Raw genomic sequence first — 19,159 nt, 5'->3', positions numbered from 1 at the left:
AATGCTCTACGAATTAATTGTGGTCTCGGACCCTATGACAATGGTATCATCAATTGCTAAATGTTTGTGATGAGGTCAGTTAAAAGGGAATTGCTTACTGTTCAATGGTCAATGAACAATTGGTGTACAGTTTTACACGCATTGTTACAACAGAGGTGAAAGATACCAAAGGAAATTTCAAACTTAAAATATCCTGAATTTCATGACAAAAGAAAAAGGACAACAAAACACAATATATATAGTAAAGACTGAGCAACACGATTTCTTCAAAAATCTCATGTGCTTCTTAAGGGTAAGCAGATCATGCTTCATATGTGTCACCCGTCCTGTTTCTCCTATAGAATATGCATAGCTTAAGTAGTTTTAACACCATCCACTTACAAGGCAATGATTTTTGTAACCAGTTTTATAAGAAATGATGTATCTCATACCCCTGTCCATGGATATTAATATTGCATTGCACCTTCAGTTTAATTACGTTGAAAGTTTTGCATAGTTTACATGAATTAGTGTTGTCATTAAATAACCAACCATTGCATTATATAGGTTAAATAACTATGTCAACACTATATTGGATTTAATTTAAATAGATAAGATCTTCAGTATGTGGTATGTGCCTTCTGGAGAATAACAGATTAGAGCAACATTTTAACAAATAACATAGTGAACATCCCTGATATTCCGATAGAATTGCTCAATACATCTCTGATTATTGATAACATTAATAACGAAAAATTTACTGTTTCAAAAATAATTCGTAAAACGGATTTGAAATAAATTCATATACACATTATACACGAAGACATATCACAGCAACTGCTGAATACTGACTTTTCCCTAACTAAAATCCGCGAAATTGAGTAGGGAGAATTATTAGATTTGACGCATTATTCAGAACAGATAATATATCTATAAAATGGTCAATAAATTTGTGTCTATTGTTGCCGGATCAACAACCCGAGCCTTTCACAATGTGAATTTGACTATTTCTGCATTTTCAAACCACATGATTTCATTTAGGATTTATCTTAGAATCTTGCCCCTAGTTTGTACCTTATTCTCTAATCCCGCCGCAGTCAGATTTTGAATGAAAGGCTCATCAGTCATCTCGAAAACAATAACCTTCTCAGTGAGGAAGAAAACGGATTTAGGCGGCTTAGATCATGTCTGGACCATATCTTTTCACTGTGTACAATATTGAGAAACAGGAAACTGCAGAACATAGACACTTTTTTGTGCTTTGTTGACTTCAGCAAGGCGTTTGATTCCGTGAATCATACTATACTCTGGAATAAACTTTTAGCCGTGGGTGTGTATGGAAATATGTACAAAGTAATTAAGTGTCTCTACTCAAAGCTACAAAGTGCAGTACGATTATCGCCTACGATGTTTACTGAATGGTTTTCCGTTGATTCCGGTGTCCGTCAAGGGGATAATCTCGCGCCCACACTTTTTGCATTGTTTATTGATGAATTGGTACCACTCATTAACGGACTCTCTTGTGGCGCATTAATCGGTGACGATATGATCAGCTGCTTGCTATACGCTGACGATCTAGTTCTTATTTCGGGAACTGTTGACGGACTACAAAATCAGCTCAATGCTCTAAACGATTGGACAAAGACACAATTAATGAACGTTAACACAGAAAAGACAAAAAATATGCATATTCGAAAGACTACAAAGGACAGAACTCAATTTACGTTTCGACTAGGGGACAACATAGTTGCATTTGTAAATAAATATCGTTACTTGGGACTCACATTATCCGAGCATATTGATTATAATGTCTCTGTCAGTGAACTCGTTAGTGCAGGTAGTAGATCATTGGGATCTTTGATATCTAAATTCTTTAATATGGGTAATATGGACTACGACATATTCACGAAAATTTATGAAAACACTGTTATTCCTGTACTTGACTATGCATCCGGTGTATGGGGAGCAAAGCAATATGACAATATCGAACGCTTACATTATAGAGCAATCAGAACTTTTCTTGGCGTCGGCAAAACAACACCAATTCCAGCAATATTAGCAGACATGGGATGGCATCCAGTTTTCATTCACAATCAATGTAACGTTGTCCGCCTATGGTGTCGTCTTATGAACATGCCTGGTCATAGGATTTGCCGAAAAGTGTTTGTTTGGGATCGTGAAATGTCGAGACGTTACCGAAACACATGGTTTAACAGCGCAAAAACTCTTCTGGACAGATGCAATCTTTCACACCTAACTGAAAACGACTCCGCTATCTCAACAAGATTCATACTCGACTCTGTAAAAAGTAAACTTGTAGCAGACTTCAAAGACAAGTGGTTTAACGAAATAAACAGTATGCCAAAGTTGAGGACATATAAACATTTAAAACCCGATTTTTTTGCCGAGCCATACGTACAAAAGCATTTAACAAGGACACAAAGATCTGCAATCGCTAGAATTCGCTGTGGTACTTTCCCACTAGAAGTCGAGCGAGGACGCTATAGAAACATTCCAATCGAACAACGAGTTTGTAAAATGTGCAATACTGGATCTATTGAAGATGAGCAACACTTCATCCTGTACTGTGATCGTTACTCTGTTTTGAGAAATAAACTATTTACTTCATTATCACCAGACCCTGCTTATCCTCTACGCATAAATGAACTTCCTCCAAATGCTGCCTTAAATGAACTGTTATCTAACAACAACAAAAGTATAGCGAACTTTATCTTGGACTGTGATCGTATCAGAAGAGAAATTATTTAACTATTTTACTTGAACTGTTGAATTTTCTAATAATTTAGACATTCGTCCAAAACTATGTGTTATCTATTTTTCAAATTTTGAACTTTAATTTGTCAGTGCATCGTAAGCCTATCTGGCTGGCTGTAATGTAATATTGTATTGATATGTATCTATTGTATATATACAGGTTGCACTATAATAAATCATTCATTCATTCATATAGTGTTACCCTTATCCGTCTGTGCGTGTGTCAGTGCGTCTGTATTTCTGTACGTACTTACGATCTAAAATTAATTTCCGTTTTCCCACTTTAGCCAAATTTTACGAAACTTACACCTAATGCTCCATTCCACAAAACACATAACAACTACGAATGTGGGTTGCGTCACTTTTGCCGTTAATTTTGTATGTGTGCCCCTTTATAACGTGATATGATAAACTCATCATAGGATTAAATTTGTATTTACGCCAGACGAGTGTTACGTCTACAAAAGAATCATCAGTGACGCTTAAATCCAAAAAGATTGGGGTCATTTAGATCTATGTCCTAAAGACATAATCTTCATTTATTTGTCTTCCCTTTTTTGATGTGCTAGAATATAAATATAAATGAGATGTGGTATGATTACCAATAAAACATTTAATCATCAGATACCGAATAACACTATAGATCACCGTAAGCCTATGAGCAAAAACCCATACAGTTTAAAAGGCGTATAAACAAGGTCCTAACATGATTTAATCCAAATGAAAGAAACAAAACAAACAAAAAACCAACGGCCGATTTTTTTGTTGTGTTTTCTTAAAGACGGATCTGTTCGTCTATATAATTATCACAAATCTTGAAACAATAAAATTGAGAAAGGAAATGGTGAATGTGTCAAAGCGTCAACATTCCCAGTGGCGGATTCTAGAATTTTTCATAAGTGGGGGCCCACTGACTGGCCTAAGAGGGGCCCCGCTCCAGTCACGCTTCAGTGATTCCCTATATAAGCAACCAATTTTTTTCTCAAAAAGGGGGGCCCAGGCCCCTGCCCCTCCTCTAAATCCGCCTCTGATTCCGACCAAAGAGCACACAACAGCCGAAGGCCACCAATTGGTCTTCAATTAAAGTAGCGAGAATTCCCGCACCCGTAAGTGTCCTTCAGCTGGCCCCTAAAAATATGTATACTAGTACAGTAATAATGGACGTCATACTAAACTCCGAATTATACACAAGAAATACCGTTTACCGTGAAGTAACACAAATATTCGACATGAATCCATAACACACCGTTTTGGCTAGACTGTTCTCATACGGCACATTTAGTTTACATACAGTACAGGGTTAGTTTTAAAAGGAATTATGCAATTCCATGGAAGTTTTACAGACAATATACTTCCATGGCAATTCCTAGTCCTAGTAACATATTGTATTTTGAAACTTATGACCATTCAACAAATGCTCTTTAATATAACTTTTGCAGTTGACTGAAATTTTGTCTTTCATTCTAACACTTCAAAATAACCGCAACATAGAAACATCCAACTTCCATCATTTTTTTCTGTAGTATAATCAGCATGTACTGTAGACAGAGAATCTGAAAATGATCATATATGAACTAATCATTATGAATAATTTTATGTAAACCTATCCCTTGCGATTTTGTTTTTCGAAAATGGTATTGGCCAATCATAATTATAATAATTTCGATTTTTTTATTATTATCAAAAATCAAGTTTAAAAAAAAAAAACATGATATTTAGGAATATTGCATTTTTTGTTTAGTTCAGTTACACATTAACAAACATACTCTGCACAATTTGACAATATCGGTCGTTAATTTTAACATTTTCCCGAGTGGTCTCAAAGATGAACAAATGTGCCCATTTTATCTTACTCTTGCTTATAAATTTTCTATATCAAATAAAAAAAATGACCAGCATAGCCTAAACCTGTGAACAAATCTTATTAATGTGCGTCTGCAGCCTAAAATCTCACTTTTTTTCTTCAATACTTCACCTTTATAAATTTAAATAAGACATAAGATAGGGTTTTTATTTACGCTATACATTCTTATTGATGTACTTTTTTTTAAATTATAAGAAAAGTGTTCCTACCGTGTCTCTGTTCGTCTCGACATCTGGTTCTGTAATGAGTAACCCCCCTAATCAAGCCTAAGTATTTATACCCACGTAAATAATCGTATGTAGTACGTTTAAATGTATTGCGTATAGATCAAAACGATGTCGAAACGTTTGTTATAAATATAGATATTACAGGTAATATGATAAATAATACAAACATATATATATGATTTCGTAATTGTCTGTCATTGCGCAATCTAGAATAAACAAAAACACAATAATCTTATCATTTAAATCAGAAATGCTCTGTCTTTTTAAAATGAGACACGTACTATATAAAAATAAATAAAGAAATCTCAAATCTGAAAGAAAAGACGAATTGCATCAATTTAAATTAATATTCAATAAATATGATTCATGATCATTCACACTAGTTTAAAAATGTGACAAAAAGCCAATCTATATAACATGCATGTCCTAAAGCCAGCATATATTTGTACGCAATAATTATAGCCAAGCTTTAATATCATTATTTAAACGGATAATAGCAGACATTTTTTTAATACTTTATTTCTATTTTGTACACAACCGTTTCCTTGATTCCTTTGGAAAGATATTCTTTTTTCATCCAGTTTAATGTAATACTTTTTCAAAAATTTCTTACCAAGGCAGAGTGGCCATCTTCATCGATTCTCTCCCCCCCCTCCCCCCCCCTAAAAAAAAATATGAAATTATCGTTTTCTTACAGGACAATACAATATATTAATCTTTTCAAGTGTGAAAGAAAATTCATTGAAAAGAAGTTGTTTTTGATACATACCGAAATTATACATAGAAGCTGTTCTAAAGTAATTTATGACTATTTATCGGCATTTTTCGCAAGATTATTAATACCTTTTTAACGATTGTTGAATGTTTAAATTTTAACATGTTTTAAACGTGTTTGAATGACATCATATTAATAACCCACTTGGAGCCTCTTTATAATAACAATTTCTTCCTACTACGTCACAAAATTATCATATCATATATTGACATTTACATTTTACACTCGGTAGTTAAGGTTAAAGTACAAAATCAATAAATACTATACATGTGTATTCACCCATTGTAAACAAACAGTAGTATTTATATACATACATAACACGCGTTCACATTTGAAAAATAACATGGATTTTCGTACAAATATAAAATGGAGATAGATATTATTGGTTTAAAATTGTGATTAAATGTAAGAAAATTGAGATCCCAATCGATTTTATCTTCTGATACCGGCTTTCTTTTGCGATGGATAACGGTGAGTCGGAATCAAATATGAATTTCTATTAAGTGAAAGAATTCGTAAGTCATGGTTTGGATGAAACGAGTGAGACCTATAAAACCAGGACGTTTACTGGCGGCAATAAATTTAGAACAAATATATTAGTAATTGTGGTAATTCTTGGAAGCATAGGAAATATTACAGGTAAAACCGGAGATTAGCTCAGTATATTAAAATGTCGCTATACGAAGATGATTCGGAAGTGGAACACGTTATCCCTGTCAGTTTACAAGTGGATGCGAGTGTGGAACATAGAGACGACGACAGTGAACATAGTGAATCACAACAAACTGATTCGGAACCAAGCCAGTTCAAAACATGTGGGACACACCCCTTTTCAAGAGGAAATACATTGGGAACACCATGGAATCCAGGAAGTCACGACCCACGATCGTTTGCTAGTCAATACGGTTGGTATACACCGATGCCCCCGACTATAAACATTTTTGCCTGTCCTCCACCACCGCCACCACTGCAATACAATATGAATGGTTACACCTCGGTCTATCGACCTCGTGTGGTATCCGCGTACCCTAGAGAAGCGATACCTCAACAGCAAGGGTTCACTGTGAATGTCCCACCTAATATTCCTCAACCACCGACATATTTTCAAGAAAATCAGCACCATTCTCATTTATCAGGTGTTCAAACACCTCCACCTCCTGATTTGTCGGAACCATTTCACTGTGAAGAATCGAAAGCCAATACAACTGCCCCAACATTGATTCGGACAAAGACTGACCATGCTGACAGTAGATTTCATCCATATAATCACGATGCTTCATACCGGCAGAGAATGAAAAGAGAACCAGATCGTCATATAGAAAAGAAAAGCTATTTGTTTGTTGATACTCAGGACTTTGATGCGAACGAAATATCTATAAAAGTGAAAGATAAAACTCTTACAATAGAAGGAACAAAATCAACGTCACAGATTCATGGAAGAATTTCAAATATGAAACAGGAATTTACATTCACAAATAGTAGAGAAGCAAAAAGTACTTCATGTACATTTCATCCAAATGGAACATTAGTTTTGCAATTTAACCATGAAACTGACGATACCAAGGACAATTCTCATACTTGTAACACCACCTCGTAAACATTAAACTTTTTAATTTGCACATGTCTTATTTAGAACTGTTTTACTCAGGGAATCAAAAACTGATCTCGCGTGCAATTTATTTTTACACAAAGGATTAATTTACTCCTTATTCGAAGGGGTTGGGGTTGGGTGAAGTTTTTTGGTACATTTGATGTGTTTTTGTCGTATTGTTTTGAACAAACAATTCATTTAAAATTGCAATATTATATGATTCTTTTTATCTTTGTATGCATATTTTCATTGATGGCTGATCATTGCTAGGTGTTGTTTAGTTATATATGCACGAAGAATCACATACAATTTTCTCTGACGAACCAACCAACTGATAAATTATGTGATCAAACTCTGTTTATTTTCATTATTTGTTATTTATTATTAAATTGCTTTGTACTTGGAATTTTGATTTAATGTTTGATCACTGAAATGTTTAAAGCTCCCATTATGTCATACATTTCATCTTTTATTTAAACATTTAATAAGATCAAACCAAATGAATTTCAAGGTTTTATGCAATTTTTTTCCTATCTACTTTCATTTTCGGTCAAAATCGATTCACACAAACATTTTTCCACTGAAAACGAACATGAGGGTCTATGTGTTTTCTCTGTCGTAATTTACAATGTTTTTGAAACGTTGTTTCTTATTTACTTTTAACAGCTATAATGTCCTTGGATATTTTGGTTGGGTTCATGTTGTTCAGTCTTTTGTTTTCTATGTACATGATGTAGAGTTTTTTTGTACGGTTCTTTATGTTTTGGTATTTTTCTTCTTAGCTTCACATCTGGCCGAAATGGCCAATCAAGCTTTTCATATCACCTGGCCTCCACTTTCCGCGTACGTCGTCGCCGTCCGTCGGCGTTAACTTTTACAAAAATCTTTTCCGCCGAAACTACTGAGTCTGGCTTACATGAAGTTCAATTTAACAAAATTGGGCCACAATCATCACCAGAAGGGTAATAATAGTTAAAAAAAATGTGTACGATGACCAAACTTGCCAACCAATATGACCGACATGGACAGACTAAATAGAACATAGAGATAACATGCAAGTTTTATCTCTTATATATAGAAAAAGCTAAGAATAGAGAAAATCTAACACAGACAGGGGCAAACATGTTCAGAATGACGAGACTTCGGTATTGTCTCTATGAGCGTTTTAAAGAAAATTGCCTGATATTTGAAAATATATAATTATATATAATAGATGGAGAGATTTTCTTTTACGAAGAATGAATAACAAGACAAGGTCTAAAAGAAACGTCCAATGGTTGAATCAATTGCCCTTTAAGTTCAATTTTTCATTTGTTTTAGTTTTTGCCCAATATCTGTAAAAAAAAACCTGTTATAGATAGCAATAAGCAAAAGTGATCATAAAAACAAGATATACAAATAAGTTTCCTGTCTTATTGAACTTATTGCCCTTTCAGAATTTTTTTACATGTTTTTTATTTTGCTTTTTTGCCACATATCTGGAAAAAACCTGCAATAGATAGATACAAACATAATGACAAAAAAAAACATTATCAGCAAGATTTGATCTTCAAATAAGTGAAATAGCCGAAATCATCAGTCGACTTCTTGTAGGAGTACGAACACATTAATGGCGATTTTAACTAATATTTTATATTTTTGCAAACTATCCTCAAAACTTGAAAAGACAGATCATATTAGACATTTTAAATAACAAAATTGATCAACAAGACAAGATCTACGATTGAATAAAAAAAATTGCCGACCTGGGGCCGGTAACAAGAAATTTTATTAAGAGAGGTCGTAAGTATTGAATTAAGGGGAAGATAAGATAGTTCTAAGATCACTCAAAGAGTGTAAATCAAAGCTCCCTCAGGTTGTTCGTAGATCGCTCTTATTTCTCCCTTAAGTTGCATCGTAATAGTTTTCAAGTTACGAGTTCTTAATAATTTTCTGGTGTCTCCGATTTTGGTTCCTCGCAAAGAAATTAGAATCACCTTAAATGAATCATATAAACGTTTAAATGAACGATTAAATGCACATAACAATCAACTAGCCATTTAACCTAAGGAAAACTGGCCGCTGACCACCCTTACTCTTCCGGTCCTTTTTTGATAAAAGTAAAATTGAATTAAAAAATTTGCACCGCTTCAAACATGAAATTATTTTAACTGCTTATAGAACATTATTATTTTAATAAAAATATGCTTGACTCATGACAATCATTTTAAGGGCCCTATTATTCACCAGGCCAATGCCACGGTAGGATTTGAATCTAGTATGATTGACGAGTCTCAAAAGACGCAGGCTTATTTTTCTATCCTACCGTTCATTTCGGTCAAATCACTACTAGAATGGTTTACTTTTATAATTTTTAATTTATATGGAGAGTTGTCTCATTGGCACTCGTACCACATCTTCTTATATTTTTTCACTTTAAACAATATTTTTTTCACATTTCAAAAGCCTTCTTACAAAAAATAAAATCACAAAAATACTTAACTCCAAGGAAAATTCAAAACGGAAATTTAGTCCTTAACCAAATGGCAAAACCAAATGATTTAACACATCAATCGAAGGGACAACATTTGTCATATTCCTGACTTGTGTAAAAAAATGATGGATTGAACCTGGTTTAAAGAGCTGAACCTCTCACTTGTTTGACAGTCTTGTCAAATTCCATGATATTGACATACATGGCCAAGAAAACACTGATACATAATTTCCTATTCAGATAAATTATTAACTAGAATAAAAAAGATCTAAGGTTGACGTATTAACTTTTTAAAGCAACTTGTACTAATATTAACAAGTGAATTGTTCTTGGTACACCCCTAAGTTGCTAAGTTTGTTTAAAGAACACTTAATAACTGACCAAAATTTCAGAATGATTTTGTGTTACCCGAATTAGTAAGAATGCTTTAAGGTAGACGTAAAAATCGTTCTTAAATCATGCACTTTTCAAAACATTAAGGACTGTCAATCATTCTAAGATAGGTCTGAGGTAGGGTCTTGTTACATTCTTAAGTCTTAAGACTCCCATTAGACGTTCGTAAGACATACGAACGCTTCTTGTTACCGGCCCCTGGATGGTTTACTCCATAGAGTAGTGCTCATTAATGCCTTGAATGATATTTAATTATATTGTTACTTTTTTGTGTTTTGGGCAAAAACTAAAGAAAATGTACACAGAAAAATTACCAGCAGTGCAAGATCAAAAAGACGATTTTTGTTATGTCTTTTATATTTACAATGTATGTGAGAGTTCATTGTTGAAGATACTCGTACACCAAGGTGAGCGACACAGGCTCTTTTGAAGTCAGTGAGTATTTTGATAGCATAAGACATAAGAAGATAACCTCAGAGAAAACAATTAAAGATTAAACTTGAAACAAAGTATTTAACCCAATTGGTCATCGATTTAGTGGAGACTTTGTTGAACGTCGTTTTGGTAATACATACGAACTTTGGACGTTTTTAAGAGGGGAACATATTTGACATTGATTTAAGAATGTTCGTTATTGAGGAACCGATGTCGATCCGATTCAAACATATATTCAAGTTTCTCTAATTCTTCGTCAATTTAACCCTTTCTGCACCCATTGTATAAACAAATTGAATCAACGTGTGGTTCGTTAGATCTTAGTAATTCATTGGTTAAAATCCGATTATGACGTCGAATTTTCTTGATTTCCTCTTAATTTCTTTTTGTGACGGCATGAAAAAAGGCGACCATGTCTAATGACGTCACATAGAAAGAGCACATCTTTTTGCTGATCATTCGAAAAGAAGGAATACGTCTGCCTGCATAATGTTAGAAAATCATTAGAGAAACAGATTCCACCACCAAATCTCGTGTAATACGATATTTATCCACTCTCGACAGTTAAATTTTAAATATTTAAAAGGCTCGGGCAAGCCTCTCGTTTTAAATTTTAAAATGTAACCTTCTCCAGTGGATACATATCGTATTACACTCGATGCAGTGGTAAAATCTCTCTCTCTCTCTCTCTCTCTCTCTCTCTCTCTCTCTCTCTCTCTCTCTCTCTCTCTCTCTCTCTCTCTCTCTCTCTCTCTCTATATCACATATGGCTTATAAAAATATCTGCCTGATATAAACAAGGCAGCAATTCGACAAAAGAGCATGCATTAGAATGCATGTCACTAATGGATCTTCAACACTGCGAAAAATCATCGTCTATGCCGTAGTTAACTCTGTAATTAATTGAAACCTTTAAATTGTATTCCTCTTTTTTTTTAGGTTTTTGATGTCAATAGAATTTTGTTCATAAACTATAATTAAACGAATTAACATCACCTTTCAACTTAACTTGCTTTGCATGGTTACACTATCCAATATTATCCTGTCTAGAACCAGTCTACAAATCGTTCACTGATATCTTTTGTCATTTATTTAAAAAGTTTTGTAAGCGAAGTCAAATCGTTTTTTTGTTGTCATTTTGCATTCACAACGCCCTTGTTCATCAAAGGACCATTTTCATGAAGATACAGCGGTGGCCATCGCATGCTATCAACATTTCTTCCGTCGCCACCTTCAATATCTAGCTGATCCAAATCTATTTGTTCACTCTTGTTCCATTCGAATTTCAAAAACATCGGTGGCTCCGTAACACACATGAGCCAGCAGCACTCTATACTTTTCTCGATGAACGAAGTGCAGTCTAACAATTGCGCATTAGAAATGTCCACCATATTTGGCAATGTTTCTACGAATGATTTGATTAATCTTGGCAGGTATTGCAAAGCATTCTTTCTTCTATACTCTATTAATGGTTTGACAACATCCGACGGCAATGACGTTTCAATACCATCTATCCCGCAGGTGGGATGTAATGCTTGTGTGATGGTGTTAATTTGAGCATGGGCTTGCTTTCTGCATTCATCATAAGCCACATGTAGGATCTGTAGTAAAAATTCTTCAGATTTAGAATTGTCACGACCTTTTCCAACAATGGCTTCTAAAATGTCAGCATAGTCACTTTCGTAGAGATCTTGAAGTTTTGTTGCTATTTTAGAAGGACGAATAAGATCTGGTAAGTATGATACGTTTGTTGTTGTACCGGTATCTATGCTTAGTTTGACAGCAGGTTTATCATTGATAGATGTTCTGAAATTTGATGATGATTTAAGTGCGGCTTGTTTAATATGTAACATCCCGACAATTGACATTTTCGGAATATATAGAATACGACTATGCTTTTTTCCGGATAGTATTTCATGTCCAGCTAATGTCGCTCCTATTGTGGCTGCCATGTATGAATTTGATGGAACAATGATTTCAAATTGTGGATAGCTCTCGCGGAACACTGTTTTGGTCATAATAAATTTTGAAAAATCACCAACAAGAATAACATTTTGGATGGTTCCTGTATTAAAAATATTGATTTCCCTTTTTAAATGATCCATCAATGGTGACAATGCGTTTTGAAAAACTTCGTGGATTACAGCGATTTCGATTCTGAGCACACCAAACTGTAATTTGAAACCGTCATTGGAGAACCTTGTAACATGTTTGCGCATATATTCTATCAAATGTGACGGGATTTTAATACCAACATGACTACCGTGTGCTTGTCTGAAAACAGAACCCTCTAATGCAATCTCTAACCAACACAACACGTCACATCTAGAATTAATATCAGTCAGACCAGTGAAGATAGAACATCCAATTCGCTTTTTCATGATTGAATCAATATCGTCGACAACCGAGGACATACCAATTACATTTGTAGCAACCTGGAGATGCTTCTGAAAAGAAATATTCGGACAAATTTGTGTCTTGGCACAATTCAATATAATTGTACTTTTATTTTGAATACCAGATGTTTCATAATTTCCAGATGGTTCAATGTAACGAGCAAATGCTTGGATCGCAAGACTCTCACCAACAAGTAAGATGTTGTCTCTATCTATACCAGTGTTTAGAAACGCCTCAAGAAATATTAATCTTACGTCGAACTTATCTAACTCTGGATAAACTACAACCCACAAAATGTTATCATCAGCAATTTGAGATTTTTGTATCTCATTTAAAAAATGTGTTTTTAAATACGAAACTGAATGACGTATTAATGTTTGTAATAGAACAGGTCCGACACGGTTCAAAGGGTTGACGTAAATTTCACCGTTTTTTTCTGTAAACCAATTTGTTTGACATAAAAAATGTTGAAAGAAATAGAAGTTGGTATCTTTGTTATTTTCACAGGAAAGCAGGTACTGATCTTCTGCTTCAAAACCAAAGCTCTGAAATCCTTTTTCGGCATTTAGAATTATAGAGGAGGGAGTTTGTTCAGACATTCGGTTATATTGCGAATGCCATGAGATACTATTTATTTTCATAGGATCATCATTAAACTGTGCGGTCGTTGAAAAGGTGTATCCTGTGTAAATTTCTCCTATATTGAATGCCACAACTAATTTTGTTCTGTCCATTTCTGAAATAAGGATGACATATTATTTGTATAAAACGAAAATTAGATTATAGATTGGAAAGTACATTAAAGAATAAAATCAACATGTAATAGTCAGATCAATCCAGGAGAAAAATATACAATGTAAATAGTCCATTTGCCAATTACCGATTAGATTCTGTTATTACACACTTTTTAAACAAAAAACTTCCCTTTGTCAATCGTCGACTGGTTCTATACCGGACAAAATTGGCATTTGCCAATGCAAAGCATGATGAATTGAAAGTGATGTATCGGCGGTTTAACTAATTCTTCATGAAAAATAATTGATAATATATATAAAGTATTTAGCTTAACAGCAAATTAATGTAATTAAAAGATTTGAAAACCTTAAAGATTACTCACATTACGCAGAGGTAAATTTGCTCTTTCTGCTAGCTCTCCATTGTAAATAAAAATTAATGTCCCTCATAAGCGAGAAAACTTGAAAAGGGACCTCTAATTACAGGGTCAACATACCAAGAAATTCTAGTTAAAAATCCGGTAGACCACCTACGGCACCCATTAGTAGTTACAGATTTTATTTCATTCAACAAATTAATTTATTGGACATGTAGTTTCAGAGAACATCTGATAACAAGCATGTAGATTTTTTTTCAGAAGAGATATAAATACATATTAAAAACCAATTCTTCAGAGAACAATTGAAGGTCTTTCCACCTCGATAATAAGAATGAAATTTAAAAAACGATGTTAGAAAATGTCACTCCTTGTTGATGTAATTTAGTACCTCAAATTGATATAAACACAATAAGATTAATAGGTATATGCAGAAGACTTAATTGTTTTATAATGAACAAGAAAGTATTTTTAGCAAAGGTCAAAATCTAGAACGTCAAATTGACCTTTGACCTTGACCTCAATTTCAAGGTCATAGGTCAGTGATCTCAAATCAAAAGACACAAGGTCAATCACTTGTATGGTTGTGGAGAAATACCGATTTAAATACAAAAGGGGAGAAAACTCATATAAGGGTTGACCAAAACACTTCGACTTAAATGGGTTGAAGTTGCGCCTTATCGTAAACAACTATTTGGAAAACACATCATATCATTTCCTGATACAGTTTCTTTTGAATAAAGATTACAAGCAAAATTCAAAATTTAGAATATGACCTTGACCTTCAACTCTGACCTCAATTTCAAGGTCATAGGTCAGTGAACTCAAACCGAAAGACCCGAGGTCAATCACTTAAGTGGTTGTGGAGAAATACCGATTTTAATACAAAAGGGGAGAAAACTCATATAAGGGTTGACCAAAACACTTCGACTTAAATGGGTTGAAGTTGCGCCTTATCGTAAACAACTATTTGGAAAACACATCATATCATTTCCTGATACAGTTTCTTTTGAATAAAGATTACAAGCAAAATTCAAAATTTAGAATATGACCTTGACCTTCAACTCTGACCTCAATTTCAAGGTCATAGGTCAGTGACCTCAAACCGAAAGACCCGAGGTCAATCACTTGTGTGGTTGTGGAGAAATACTGATTTCAAATACATAAGGGGAGAAAACTCCTATAAGGGTTAACAAAAACACTCCGACTTAAATATGTTAAAGTTGCGCCTTATTGAAAACAGTTATTTGGCTACACTTCATATCATTAACTGTTACAGTTTCTTTTGAATAACGATAACAAGCAAAACTCAAAATTTGGAACATGACCTTGACCTCAATTTCCTTCACATGGACCAAGGACTTCATATCAAAAGACTGTAGGCCTCTACGACTTATAATGTATGAATTTATCCTATCTTAAATTTGCAAAGGGAAACAACTCCCATAAGATGTCTTCCGATCACTCAGGTTAAAATTAACCATATCATTCTTAATAAAATCAACGGTACCAATTTTGTTGCACCAGATGCGCATTTCGACAAAACATGTCTCTTCAGTGATGCTCGTGGCCAAAATATTTGAAATCCAAAGCTTATATAAAAGATGAAGAGCTATAATCATAAAGGTCCAAAAAGTATAGTCAAATTCGTGAAAGGAATCAGAGCTTTGCATGAGGGAGATACATTCCTTAATTTATAATAATTTCTAATATTTTGGAACAGCAAATTTAGATAACACAAAAAATCCGTACTTTCATGCCAGTACCGAAGTACTGGCTACTGGGCTGGTGATACCCCCGGGGACTAATAGTCCACCAGCAGAGGCATCGACCCAGTGGTAGTAATAAAATCAACGGTACCAATTTTGTTGCACCAGATGCGCATTTCGACAAAACATGTCTCTTCAGTGATGCTCGTGGCCAAAATATTTGAAATCCAAAGCTTATATAAAAGATGAAGAGCTATAATCCTAAAGGTCCAAAAAGTATAGTCAAATTCGTGAAAGGAATCAGAGCTTTGCATGAGGGAGATACATTCCTTAATTTATAATAATTTATAATATTTTGTAACAGCAAATTTAAATAACACAAAAAAATCCGTATTTTCATGCCAGTACCGAAGTACTGGCTACTGGGCTGGTGATACCCTCGGGGACTTATAGTCCACCAGCAGAGGCATCGACCCTAAGAGTAGACGAACAATTTGGTCAAAACAGTTTGTTAAAATCCTTTACGGTTTTAGAGATATAGCGATAACAAGATAAAGGGGACGTGGGAGATAACTCCTATAAGGATAAGTGTTCGGTCACACAGGGTGAGTTTTGAAACCCCCATTACTGTACAACATCATTGGCCAAACATGCATTCAATATGTTGTAAAACAAAAAAAGCATCTCAGACGGCAGAAGAAAAAAAAATAATCAGAAGAAAAACAAAAGGTCTTTCCTCGAAAAGTGGAAAACCTTCTTATAGGGAAAAAAATGGAGTTGTCGTTCTTCTCCGTTGACATAGTACATAGAACATAGCTTTATACAAGAGTTGTAAGTGGAGGTTAAAAAAAAAGGGGGGCAAAAGGGGGTCTCAGGGAGACCTTTTTTTTTTTTTTATATATAAACGGAACATATGATTGGTTAAAAACGCCGATTTACAATATAAATCAATTGCTTTAAAAAAGCAATTGTAAACGGTCTTTCCACCTTTGAAACATGATTGATTGATGTGTGTGTGCTTGTTCGTTTGTTTGTTTGTTTCTTTCTGTAAGAGGTCCATATTATTGTTACCCATGCCAAGAAATGTTAGCTAAAAGTTCCGGTAGACCACCTACGGCACCCATTAGTAGTTACAGATTTTATTTCATACAACAAATCAATTTATGACCTTTATGTACGTATACGTGTCGCTTAGAACACGGCCATATACCAAATGGTCAATATTAATCATCCATGTAATTTGCTCTATTGGATATTTGCAGAATTTCAACGGAGGCAATTTCTTGGCATGTATGGGAATTAGCAAATGGACTTTTGGATTAAATAGTGGACAATGTAAACAAACCCACCAGCACAGAATCAGGACCCACCAGCACCAGTCAGGACGGAATCAAACGCACAGATCTTTCTCTCGTAGGAAAACCTCACCCACCGTGATCTTGTCATTAACTATGAACTATGACATATTTTTGTGCATTACGTATTTGTTTGTTTTGTATTACCGACAATTGGATTTTAAAACTAGATATTTTTAAAGAAGATATTTTTCAAGTAAAGTAAAAGAACGTATATACACATCGTTTGTATAGTGAAGTAGAAAAATAGACTTACCGACAACAATTTATTGTTTAACCATGTTAACGTGTGCGTGCTCCCTTTAATAATTGACTTCAAGGTAACTACACAATATACGTCACAGAATTTTTAATACACACATATTTAAATTCCAAATGGATAAAGCGGATTATATCAAAATGTTTAAGAAAAATGTATTGAAATTTTATTACTCTTGTTAGGTGTAGAACACATTTTTTCTTGTAGCGTAGATAACTTTTTTAATTTTGAACTATAAGCCTGGTACCTTTGATAACTATTCATATATCAAACAATAACCATTTCAGAATTTCCATTTCCTTAAAGAAGAATACAACAACTGCACAAAACGTCTATTGTAGTATTTTCTGGACCATGCGTTTATATATCAAACAATACTAATTTCAGAATTTCCAGTTCCCTTATACATGAACACAACAAATACACACAAAGTCAAAATTGTATTTGAATATGCATTATGACCATCACCACATTCTTTACACTACATTTTTTGTAGCTTTTTTCTTAAAATGAATATAACATTTTAATAGATTCTATAAGCATTATTTTCACCCGCATTTTATTATTTCTATATTCGATTCATCTCTCAACTTGCAAAGAATGTCCAGAAGATTCCTTTTTTTTAAAATCATATAAATTGACCTAAGTACGATAAATAAAAGAGCAGCTTAGATTCTGGAAATTAAATACTACCGTTCTACCTTTAGAAAGTCACATGGAATATCGAATACAACATTAACAGTCATACCCTTATAACGTTCTTGTATATTCATGTTTGAGAATCCATATTCCACTCCGTATAAGGGCTATCACAACAATGATAGACTAATGCACCATTCATGATTCCTAAAATAGTGAAAATAGGTGCAAGTTACTAAATAAAGGCAACAGTAGTATACCGCTGTTCGAAAGTCATAAATTGATTGAGAAAAAAACAAATCTGGGTAACAAAGTAAAACTGAGGGAAACACACCAAATATAAGAAGAAAGCAAAGAAACAACAGAAACACTAAAATGCAACAAAAACCAAAACGACAAAGCAACACAAACAGAAACGAACTATAGGATAACAATTACCTTAAACATAATGACGAAATAGCAAGAAAAAGACTAACCGACAACAAACTATTTTTTTAAAGTAGGTGTGCTTCCTTTACACTAGAAGGGGGCGACACAATATGAGATACAGAGGTTAAATTACAAAATGAATACAATATTTACACAGAGATATGTCTTGCGTTTTTACATTTGATGGTATAATGCAAATGCTGCAACTGAAATGGCAATATTTAAACATGTCAACTATGCAGATCATGCAAATTCAAAGAACCAAGGTACCGGGTCATATAACCTCCATGGAGACGAGAAATGCCAATGCTTATAAAACTGCATACCTACTACCACTGACTTATCATAAGTGGATCTTCTTGAACTAACATACACATAACCTTTATCTTGTAAGCCATGTGAAAGTTTGAAAGTCGACGAACCTTCATGAGGGGAGCGAGACTGTATATTTTCTATAATATAGAAACTTGCTAATGCTGATACCAAATAGCATTTACTAACCAGTAGTCTCTTATATCAAACAGTCTAATCACAAACTAAAACATAGAAACTTAACAAAAGTTTCAAATTCAATAGACCATGACTGATGATTGGGGACACATAATCTTCATGGAAATGCGATGTGCCAATTTAGTACAATTGTTTATCAGATAGCAGTGACCTACCATTTGTGGGTCCCCATAATCACACACTAATACATTGTCGAAGCCGACTCCTCCGCTGGAAATAGAACACATAAGTCTCGCTT

General features: G+C 34.1%; 1 protein-coding gene and 1 long non-coding RNA gene across 2 annotated transcripts; both read right to left on the bottom strand.

Moving 5' to 3' along the window:
* Positions 1-3,347: 3,347 nt before the first annotated feature.
* On the bottom strand, positions 3,348-5,010 carry LOC134718812 (uncharacterized). Its single transcript, XR_010107448.1, has 2 exons — positions 4,828-5,010; positions 3,348-4,307 (listed from the first exon to the last, which is right to left on the bottom strand). It is a non-coding gene; the product is annotated as an uncharacterized LOC134718812 (long non-coding RNA).
* A 6,498-nt stretch (positions 5,011-11,508) lies between these two features.
* LOC134719619 (uncharacterized) lies at positions 11,509-17,415 on the bottom strand. The gene is made up of 2 exons (XM_063582609.1): positions 17,341-17,415; positions 11,509-13,645 (listed from the first exon to the last, which is right to left on the bottom strand). Exon 2 carries the CDS (start codon positions 13,641-13,643, stop codon positions 11,646-11,648), a length of 1,998 nt encoding a protein of 665 aa, XP_063438679.1. The 5' UTR covers positions 13,644-13,645; positions 17,341-17,415; the 3' UTR covers positions 11,509-11,645.
* Between the last annotated feature and the right edge of the window lie 1,744 nt (positions 17,416-19,159).

Source organism: Mytilus trossulus, chromosome 5 (assembly GCF_036588685.1).
Source record: "Mytilus trossulus isolate FHL-02 chromosome 5, PNRI_Mtr1.1.1.hap1, whole genome shotgun sequence".
Taxonomy (NCBI): domain Eukaryota; kingdom Metazoa; phylum Mollusca; class Bivalvia; order Mytilida; family Mytilidae; genus Mytilus; species Mytilus trossulus.
Note: the sequence above shows the minus strand (reverse complement) of the source record. Positions and strands in the feature narration are given on the sequence as shown.

Bases quoted from the DNA above. Each gene is read 5' to 3' on its own strand.
- LOC134719619 (XM_063582609.1), bottom strand. From the start codon at position 13,643: ATGGACAGAACAAAATTAGTTGTGGCATTCAATATAGGAGAAATTTAC.